This window comes from Epinephelus moara, chromosome 17 (assembly GCF_006386435.1).
Source record: "Epinephelus moara isolate mb chromosome 17, YSFRI_EMoa_1.0, whole genome shotgun sequence".
NCBI lineage: Eukaryota > Metazoa > Chordata > Actinopteri > Perciformes > Serranidae > Epinephelus > Epinephelus moara.
In genome coordinates, this window is record NC_065522.1 from 34,809,787 (window position 1) to 34,820,596 (window position 10,810).

At 38.7% G+C, this 10,810-nt stretch overlaps 1 protein-coding gene and 1 long non-coding RNA gene across 2 annotated transcripts; both read right to left on the reverse strand.

The window, feature by feature from the left end:
- Positions 1-3,326: 3,326 nt before the first annotated feature.
- On the reverse strand, positions 3,327-4,922 carry LOC126403912 (myelin-oligodendrocyte glycoprotein-like). The gene is made up of 3 exons (XM_050066730.1): positions 4,911-4,922; positions 3,836-3,953; positions 3,327-3,676 (listed from the first exon to the last, which is right to left on the reverse strand). The coding sequence occupies exons 2-3, from the start codon at positions 3,942-3,944 to the stop codon at positions 3,327-3,329; spliced, it is 459 nt and encodes a 152-aa protein (XP_049922687.1). The 5' UTR covers positions 3,945-3,953; positions 4,911-4,922.
- A 1,739-nt stretch (positions 4,923-6,661) lies between these two features.
- LOC126403860 (uncharacterized) lies at positions 6,662-9,356 on the reverse strand. The gene is made up of 4 exons (XR_007571370.1): positions 9,251-9,356; positions 8,552-8,667; positions 8,347-8,471; positions 6,662-6,799 (listed from the first exon to the last, which is right to left on the reverse strand). It is a non-coding gene; the product is annotated as an uncharacterized LOC126403860 (long non-coding RNA).
- Positions 9,357-10,810: the final 1,454 nt, after the last annotated feature.

Sequence of the window (10,810 nt, forward strand, 5' to 3'; positions counted from 1 at the left end):
TTTGATCTATCTGTTCTTTCAGTTGCTCCTCCTGTTCCATCAGTGTTTTAACCACCTGCTCCAAGTCTTTCTCTTCTTCTTCATTCTTCTGTAACATTTCTTCAAGTTTTGCCTTTTTCTCCTCCAAATCCTCCATTTTCTTGCGTTCTGCCATCAGCTGCTCTGTCTCTGTCTTTGCTCTCTCAGCATCACGGTTCATCTCTGTGTCTGTGTGAACATAAAAATGTGTTAAATGTTGTTTTAGGCAGGGTTGAATTTGTAGAAAGAAGGTGTGAAAGTGAACAACACACACGCACACACACACACACACACACACACACACACACACACACACACACACACACACACACATAGAACAGTGAAGTTAACACTAAAAAGACAAAATAATTAAAATGGACATATTCTTTCAGCCTTTAATGTCCACACTGAGACAAAATGTTTTCTGTGCATTCTTTAGTTTCTTGGGGCAATAACATAAAAAATATGTTTTTGTTTGTTTGTTTGTTTGTTTGCTTTTTAGTAGTATTCAGAAACTGGTGTTATTTACACATTCTTTATATTTACTATTACAGTGCTTTAATCTCAAAAATGTTTAAAAATCATACTGACATATATTTTCAATCAAATATATAATGGAAAAAAATAAATACGTGCCACTAACAGCAATTAATTTTTTTTTTTTATGTAATTCAAATTGTGAATTTATTTTCTTATAAAAGGACAATTTAACCCTTTGGTTGTGCATGGCTTCAGTCAGTAAAAGGAACATACTTGTGGAATTATTTCAACATATATGTAATAAATAACATGAAATGTATCACTTAATAATGAATGATCAGAATTCTTTTTAAATTTCTTTGCAAATATTTAACTTTAATTTCATTAGCTTAGCTGCACTATTTTCAAAAAGACTATTTGACCTTTATTAGATTTTGTATTTTGTGTGACGTTAAATCTGGTCAGTGAGTCCTCTGAAACTTTAACATGTCACATTAAATTACCTTAAAAAAATCCCACTGAGCCATCATGTCTGAAGTGACTTCTTTTGTTACTAACTTCCTGAAGGAGGTAAACTGAAAATGCAGACACAGCAACATCTAGTGTTTTTTTTTTTGTTTTGTTTTGTTTTTAGTGTAACATTCCTAAACCAAGTTCAACATATTTTTCATTAAAATAGTAACTAAAACTGTGCCCTAGTGGTTGAACAGGGTGTTTAAAGGTAAAAAAAAAAGCATATGCAGTAATTCATTATAAAATTTTACCCAAGATATTTATAACAGCAATTCATTTCTCAGAAACTGACTAAAACTCAGATGAACTTTGTCTTCACTTTAAACTTCCATTCATCCCTCCAGAGGCTGGAACCAATCTCAGCGCAGGTCACCAGTGTTTACTTATATTTCAGTTCTAATATTTTAACCTCTATGTTGACATTTTAAAGCGTGAAATATAACCCTTACTTACATTATTTGTTTCAGCAAATGGAAGTTTGTAACATCCAACACGACCTCATAGTCGTCACATATTGCCACTTTGTCAGTGACCTTTCATGACTACATGTTAGGTATCCTGCATCTGCTGTTGATGTTCCAGGATACACTACCAATGCCAGGAAGTCAACAAAAGCACATTATTTGTGTTTAGGCAAGAAAAACACTCGCTAGATTTAGAAAAAAAACATCTTGGTTTCGCATTTGGGACACAAACACTGGGCTCCCAGGGGAAAGTTCAGGGTTTGTTGGATGCATCCAGCACCCCTCCTGCTAGCTCTATTGGGCTTTTCCAGCTCCTTACATCACGTCAGTACTGGCAGCGTTTCAACCTGACACTGTCCAGCGGCGTATCATCCCACTATACCAGCAGGTGCTATCCCAGCCAACCAGCAGCATATTACTGACACTGCCTGGCTGCCAATCACTCTGCAAAAGGTGACTTTTGGTGTCAGGCATCTGACAACAAAATCACTGACAAAGCGGCAGTATTTTACGACTTTGGAATGAGTATGATCACAGAGCTGCACTATTTTACCTTTGGTTTTGTGTTGTCTCCATTTCCACACAACATAGGCTGCTGCAAAAACAAAAATGAGGAAAATAAACACTAAAATGCCGACACGAGCAGCAGAACAAGATGGAGCCTCGAAGCAATCAGCTGAAATGATAAAGCACACAACAGAATATGAGTTACATAAAACTGNCAGAACCTGATGATGGGAGAGAGGAGAAATGTGCATGACATCATACAAAAGGTCTTCACAGAATAAAATAATTTACATAAATCTGATGTGAAAAAAAAGTGACCCACAATGTTGAAGACATGAACAGGCCGAACGGAGAGAAGGCAGCGTGATGAGCTGCTTCCAAACTAGTTTTTAAAATTAAATTATTGACATTACATGAATGACAGTTTAACTGGAAGAACACAACTCCTGAGACTGATGTGACTTGATCAGGAGACAAGCTGAAGAACAGTATTTTCTAAAGTGACAAACACTGAAATCACAAGACAGCTTTCTTACTTCACTGAACTTATCCACTAAATTCTTGGCTACACCTGCAAAGACATAATTACAACTCGTCTGCCACCAGTATACAGGCACATGTTGTCTTTCCAAGTCATCACATATTGCTGCTTAGTCAGTGGCCTTTCACGTCTACGTACTGAGTGCTAGGTATGCTCCTGCATTTGCTGTTGATGTTTCTGGATGCCACCACCAACGCCCAGATGTCAACAAAAGCACATGAATGAACACATTCTCACTTGTCACATATCGTCATTTGGTCAAGGACTTTCCACGTTTAGATACAACTTGGAAGGTTAGCTGGTTGCGTTGGTTGTTGATGCTCTGGGATGTCGTGTCAACTTCAGCCTGTTACATGCATTGTCTGTTTTTAAAATACACTTCTGTTTTTGCAGGAAATTGTCTCTTTCAAATTAAAAGCACTATGTGCATGTACTGTATTGTGTTTGTGTCGTGTGTTATGCCAACACTGAAGGATGGCTTTTTTCATCTGTGTCTGACGCCACAAGTCACTGCACAAGTGCTGGATTTTGGTGACTTTGGAGCGAGACCAGGTTGCACGGATAGGTTTAGAGAAAAACATTACGGTTTGGCTCTACATTCATACGGGAAGGGAACACCGCCCTCCTGGGTCAAAGTCCAGGGTTTGTTAGAACCACTTATGACTGTAGAGATTGACGGTGACTTTAACAGTGACACAGTAGCATACAGTGCCAAAAGAATAAATAAAAAAACAAGACATCAAGCTGCTAAAAATCTGGAAATATGTAGGAGTATGATGCAAAATGTGCATAAAATCTTATGCCTACTCACCAACAAGAAGCTCAACAGTGGATTCTTTATTCTGTGGGGGAAAGTAGCATCTATAGATTCCATTATCGGAGAGTTTGGCTGCAGACAGTGTCAGTGAAAGGTCTCCATGCTTCAGTTTCTCAATGGACACTGATGTTCTTCCTTTGTAAGATGGGTTTTGGTTACTGAGAATGTTTTGACCTTCATGCCACACATGGACAAATCTTGGTTCCAGGTCAAGTCTCCCCCACTCCACACTCTTAGAAACAACATCCACTGCAGGTTCCAGGTGGCACGGCAAGATAACGTCTTCACCAACTAATGTCACTATTGTTCGAGAAGGTCTAGCCCCCTGAGACTGGCCTGCAGAGACACATGGAACATTTTAATCCTGCAGTTGCACAGAATTACTGCTTGCTTTGATCGGTGATATTTTAATTTAACAAAAAGGTCATGCTTTTATTATTTAGAGTTATCCCCTTTCATACTGGCTCTCCATGCTGCTGTTTGTGTGTCAGTTACCTCTAAAGGAGTCTGCCAGTAGAAGAACGATCACAGTGGACTGGAAGACCAAAGCACTGACGTATCCAAGGTTAAGTTTAAAGAGCAGTTCATCATTCAGGCAAAGCATCCTGGAGCTCTGGGGAAATAAAACACTTCTGAAATGTAAGTTGCCAGAAAGAAAAGGCTGTAGGGATGTAAAAAGGATACATCTGCAAAAATAGTAAGAAGTAATTCATAATTCATTCAAATGTATTATCACTTAATAGAGACAATGCAAAACACTGTATAGGCAAAGGCAACAACAGTCTATATGGACTTTCATTATTTTGATGCTCAAAACTGATGCTAGAGAGTTGCAAGGACACTCCTGTCTGAAATATTCTTATGTGCTGATTCATAAAGATCATAAAGAATCCTTCACTGGGATCAAGAGGCTAAACCAGGAAAATAGCAGCAGACCACTGTTCCTCCTTCAGTAAACATTACAGTTTGTATAGTTGGAAATTTTGTATTCACTAAGCCACATTTCTTGATAGCAAAGCATGATTCATCACTGCTCCAAAGCCCGATAGCAGCCATATTCTGTATCTGTCAGAAACTCATTTTCTAGACACATTTTGAAGTTATACATGGTTGATTATAAAGGCTTTACAAATATTTGGCATGATGTGCAAATAATAACAACATGAAAACCATCTCTTCAGCCACTTGTACTTGCTTCAGTGTCACGCCCTTGTCACTGTGTGTTGGTGAACTGAAAATGCTGCAAATTAAGAGAGCTGGTTTCACTTACAGAGCAACACCCACAATTGGGACAGTAGAACAGTCAGTTGTAAAGTCCGACTGCAGTCCAGTTTTTTCAGGTAGATCATTTGGGCAATAAAGCAAACTGAGATTAATTGAATTTCTCTTACAGTATTTAATAGAAGAAACTGACGGTGTGTAATTTAACCATGAATGAATATGTGAAAAGCATCCAAGCTTGAAAACATAACAAATAAAGGAGCCAACCTACTGGAAGAAATAACTGACAATTGACAGTGAAAGCACCAATACAATTAAAATATAAATATTAACAAAAGAAAATACATACCTGTTGTACCTCTGAGTCCTTTGAAAATGTCGTTGGTTCCCATTCTAATGTCAATAATCAGCCTGCTGTGTTGGTGAGTTAATGAGTAACTGGGGAAAATTCAAGTGTTTGATATCAGAACATCCTCATATGTACAGACTTCACAGTAATGCCAAAAACATGATTTGTAATCACTTTATTGGAAGTTTAATAAAGAGGACAGACAGTTAGGCTTCTTTGATTTACTTTCCATAGTTGTTAATAGAGTCTATAATTTTACATCGACTGTCATTTTTCCTTTTACTGTTTTCATAAAATACAAAAGTAAAAGCCTTAATTGGATTTACTGCTTTGATTCTGATGGAAAAAAATATTTCGGACAAATAAAATCAAAGATTGAGATCACGTTAATCTCTCTCACACACACACACAATCATGTGATTTTGTATTTTTTTTTTTTTTTTTTACAGAGGAATAAAGCAAATCACCACAGTATTACATTAATTCATTTTCCGTAACTGCTTATCCTCTTGAGGGTCGCAGGGGGGCTGGAGCCTATCCCAGCTGACACTGGGCAAGAGGCAGGGTTCACCCTGGACAGGTCACCAGACTATCACAGGGCTGACACATAGAGACAGACAACCATTCACACCCACATTCACACCTACAGATAATTGAATGGAATGGAGGATGTCCGCTGTAGCAGGAAAACCCTGAAAAAGAATCTAGACTGTATGCAGCAGAGTTCTCTGGGTTGACCGCCGTCTCTGGCAAGCTTGGAGAATGGTTTTGTTTTATCTCCACGGTAACAGATATATGAACAAGAAGGTCAAAGTTCAAGGCACAGTGTTATGAAGAAGTAGTATGTCCCAACAGAACATATTGTGTAAAAGCAGCTGCAGAACCTTCTAAAAGTAAAAAGAAAAAGTATGCGGCTCAGAACACACCCATAGTAGATGATAAGTCATATCTCATAAAGACATTAGTGCACACAGATCGCTGTCACCATCAAATCTGTTGCAGAATCTTTCTTAGATGTTGAAAAGAAATGCATCTGGAAGAGCTTAAACATTTCCACACTGATATTGCAAACATAAACATAAATAAAACGAGACACTGGAACATGAACGCTGAAGCGTTTACTGCAGTAAATTTAAAAGCTTGTGTTTGCAGTGTTATCATGACACACACTGGTCCCACTGCAACACAGCTGATCAGCTGTCGATGTTGACACTGACTGAAAATGTGAAATCAGCTGATGATCACATATTCTTGGCGCGCACAAAGTATTTCTTGTCTGAGCAGCGTGCATCATTCCAGTATCCCCAGTCTGGAAAACACAACAGAAAACATCACATTCAGATGCATCAGGAGTTGAAGTGGAAACCAGTATTTCAGTGGCTCATTAAACACAATGTCAGCATTCACAGACAGTTGGTTCTTGCACGAGGCCCAATGTTCTTCGGATTCACTCATAACTTTTTGGCGTCCATTCATTCTTAAAACTACAATCTTTCTTTCTCCTCTATTTTTCCTTACTGTTAAAGTTCGACTCGACGCAGTGCTCCTTTCCATCGCTGTTGTTTGGCTCACCACGATACCACCTAGTGTACTTGAATTCAGATCCATCAGTGTATTCAAACCACTGAAAAACACAAAGATGAGGATCAGTGATGATATGTGACACACATACTCCTCTATGTATCATGCATCAGAGTCTTTACTCCACATCATCCATCAGTGAGGTTACGTACCCAGCCCATGCGTTGGTTCCCTGTTTTTCTGAGTCCAATCCAAAAAGTATTGCGATCATAACGCATGGCACGTGAGTTCAAACAACGCACGTTCATCATCTCATTCTCATTGTGGATTGAAACCAGATTACCCCCCTGGCTGTTGCGGCAGTAGTTCTGAATTCAACAGAAATGTGAGAAGTGTGAGACTTCACCAGCACGTTATCATAACTGTATGCACAAGATGAGGATACATTTATTATCTTTTTTTTCCTTTATTGCCTGTGTGTGCTGAGTTCCTGTAGAAGAAGCGACAGCCGTGACGGCCAAAGATGCCTCATGAGCCATTTTCTTTATTTTATGAGCCCACTAGATGGCGCTCTGTGTTCAACAAAGGGCTCAAAGTACACTGGATTGTCATTCCTGGTGGGGTTGTAGCAATCCCTCACTGTTTGGTATGTACGTTTTTTTAAAGTTCACTTTTGGCTGAATGTCGCAGTCTCCCTGGGCGGTAATTCAGGTCACTTGTTGTGCAGGGTGTGGGCACTGACTCCTAATTAAGAATGGAGAGCAGCTTGGTGCATTTCCCCTCTGGACCAATCAGGGTGTGATGACGCCCTCCCTTAAGGCACCTCTTTCATTTGTGATAATAATTCTATTTAATACCCCCATACATATTTTTGTGTATTTAATGATGCTATGCTGCTCTGCACTGACTTTCTGTTGCCATTTTAAGCTCCTCCTCTCCAAAGCTCTAAAGCTCTCGGACCAGGCTACATTGTTGACTCAGAGGCCGTTTACACGTTGCCGGCTATTTTCATAAACGGACATTTCACCGTCTCCGTTTTCAAAAAGATCTTCGTTTACACTTACCCGTGTATATATACACAAGAGCATGCCAAACCTGTAGGTGGCAGTGTAACGAGAAGCTCAAGCCTTCCATGTATCCATTGTCACCATAGCAACATAGGTCGCACTTTTGACACAGGCGCAAGTTCCGGCGCATACTGTGACGTCGGCTGCCTATAACTCCGTTTATCTCCGTTTATCTCAGTTTACATGCAAACGCGCAACCGGAGTTTTCCAAAATCTCCACTCTGGCCGGAGTTTTTAGAAAGACTCGTTTTCAGAGGAGAAATCTCCGTTTGCGTGTAAACGAAGGGCACAAACGAAGGAAGATGTCTCCGTTTATCAAAATCACCGTGTATGTGTAAACGGCCTCTCAGTTAACTATTTGCCTCCAAGAAAACTGCGATCATCCAGTGCTGGTTTATGGGAGGTTCCCAGAAATAGCTGAAAGAAAATTTGAGGATGTGGCCTTTGTTAATTACACCCCAGAGTTAAGGAACACATCTTATTTGATTTTATGATTTATGGGATTTATAATTATATCATTTTATAATCATGATTGTCATGATTTATTTCCTCTTTTGATTTTTTATGAATTTAGATCTGTTTCATTATGTCTGTTTTTGTGTGAAGCACTCTGTGCTGTATTTCTTGTATAAACAGTGCTAGATAAATAAAGTTTGTAATAATACTACTACTACTAATAATAATTGTTATTATTATTATTAGTAGTAGTAGTAGTAGTAGTAGTAGTGGTGTATTGTGTCCTCGCTTTAATTGCTTGGTAAAATTACAAAAACTACTTCCCTGCCTCCGTGTCAACCCCATCAAAGTGTGTGTGTGTGTGTGTGTGTGTGTGTGTGTGTGTGCGTCACCTGTGCATCATTGAAAGTTCTTTCACTCCAGAAGAATTTAGCACAGTGTTTCACATCAATGCGGCTCCATCCTCTACCGCATGGCTTGTCAGGATAGGGTTTACATTTTGACGAAGGATCATACCCTTAGGGAAGACAAGTACTTTAATCAACAACTCTCCTGGGTTTCAGTTCAGTAATATGGTGACGATGGCATGGTACTTACTAAATCTGGCTGTCACAGTGTCCAGAATGCACACCAACAGCAGGACAGCAGTTACCACAGCTAGACGCATGGCTCAGGCCTCAGTAACTCTCAGTGATCCACAGCAGAAATATCACCTGTAAAGATGAAGTTCAAAGTGTAAATATTTGCCAGACTGTTTCTTGACCAGGTACAGTCACTTCCTGGAGTTTCTGCTCATGATGACAAGCAGAGTAACGGAAACAGTCTGGCACATAACTCCCTATAAAACCACAATTTATTTTGTGCAAATAAGATCTGAAGTTTTAGTTCTACATAGCTGATGACATTCTAACAACTACATTCAGACAGAAATGTGTCTCAGTGCTAATTTGGTTTGCTTGTTACCCAAAGAAACTTTATTTCTCTGTGTCTCGTGGGAACTGTACCTCAAGAAAGGCTGATATAGTGTGTGGAGACACTCTTCATCTCCAGTCAGTTTGACTATTGCATTACCCTCCTTACCCTCCTTTAAAACCCTGCTGGCTGATCACATCTTATTCAAAATGCTGGGGCCAGATTTGAATTGGAAAAAGGAAACTTGATCACATCAAACCAATCCTCAGGTCTTTGCAGTAGCTGTCTGTCTATGTGAAAATGAGCTATAAAATAATTCAGGTCATATTTCGCATTGCATCAACTCTTTTGATATCCTAAAATATACAGAGAGAAGAAGCTCACCACAGATGTCCTCTGGTTTCTAGCTGCTCCTCCGTCTGTCTGTCAGGTGGCTCTTCCTCTCACTGATAAACTCACCACTCATGGCCTGCGGACAAGCCAGTGTTCTAGTGTCAACGCTGGTTTGATTTCACGATTAATTATAAGAACAAACATGGAATGAAGGCGTTGTCGTACTCCTCAAGAAAAACACACTCTTTTTTGTTGGTGAGAAAAGAAATCATAAAAAAAGAGGTGGTGACACGCACATCCCAAAGAAAATTTCAGTTGGGTGCTGGATCAAAAAACTCAAGTGAAGACGAAAAAGAAAAAGATGATCCGCACACCAAATAGAGCTCCTACTACTTCGTATTTTTTTTAATTTGTCATTCGTGAGGTTTTGAGCACGCAGGATCTTCCTCAGACTTGTTGGAAAAAAAATCAGCTAAAACTGTCTCATGTTAAAACTGTCACTTTAAGCGTGCTTATCTTTTAGATAATATTTATATCTTTTAAATATTTTCTGGACTGTCCTCAAGGTTATGTAGCAAGGTGATAGCTTCTTGTGTTGGTGAGAAGCGTAAGAGTTGGAATCGAGAGTTGTGATTTGGCCTGAGCTCTGCGGTCAGTGAAGCCTCTGGCTGCACCACAGAGCTGCTGCTCAGAGGGTCTTTGAAGGGACCTTATGTGAGCACCCTTGAGCAGTCTTCCCTGGTCCCACGTGCTCTAAAAAATGTCCAAGCTCTTGTGGAGTCAAATCTGGAACAGGCAAAAAGGACACCGGCTCATCACAAAGACGGAGACAGGGTCTGGACCAAGGCTATAATAATAATAATAATTATAGTTACAAAATAAAATTAATCATTAAAATAAGAAGATTTAGATGATACGTAGATTTAAAAAAAAAAAAAAGATAGGGGAAAAACTACAACAATTATAATATTACTATATATATATTAATATATTTTAAAATTATGTTACAAAATTATAATTTTTTAGCATTCTCTCTTCATTATTCTTTTTATTTTATTCATTCATATTTATTTTATTTTTTAGTCTATTCATTGTATTTATTTTACTTATTTATTATATATATATATTTTTTTATTAATTCTTTATCTAAATTTTCCTGTTTTCAATTGGGTTTTTTTAATAATTTCTTGCTATTTTTTTTTTCTTATTTTGGGTCATTTTGTCTTTTGTTGCTCAGTGCCTTCTTCCCATGTTTGTTGAAAGAAATGAAGCCAAGCTCAGGTCTTAAAGGGTTAATGTCAGAAACGTCTTTCTTGTAATCAGCTTGTAATCAGCTTGTAATCATCATTAAACACTGTGTAATATAACGTTAGCATACGTTACGTGTGCTGACGTTTGCAAGCTAGCAGCGTGACATTTAATCATTATGGACAGGCTACGTGGTTGTCTAAAAGGCGGTGTAAAATTTGCCCGACCCATGGTAATTTTGACCCTTAATCAGAGACCTGTAATTGCCGTTTTTCTGGTCATCGGAGGCCAGGCGATCAATAAAATATTCTTGAATACCTAAAACAAAACACAAACATGTGTTGTTGTTTTTAGTCACGTAGC

Coding starts and splice junctions, on each gene's coding strand:
- LOC126403912 (XM_050066730.1), bottom strand. CDS start 3,944: ATGCTTTGCCTGAATGATGAACTGCTCTTTAAACTTAACCTTGGATAC. Junction 3,677..3,835: donor ACTGGCAGACTCCTTTAGAG/GTAACTGACACA, acceptor GTGTCTCTGCAG/GCCAGTCTCAGGGGGCTAGA.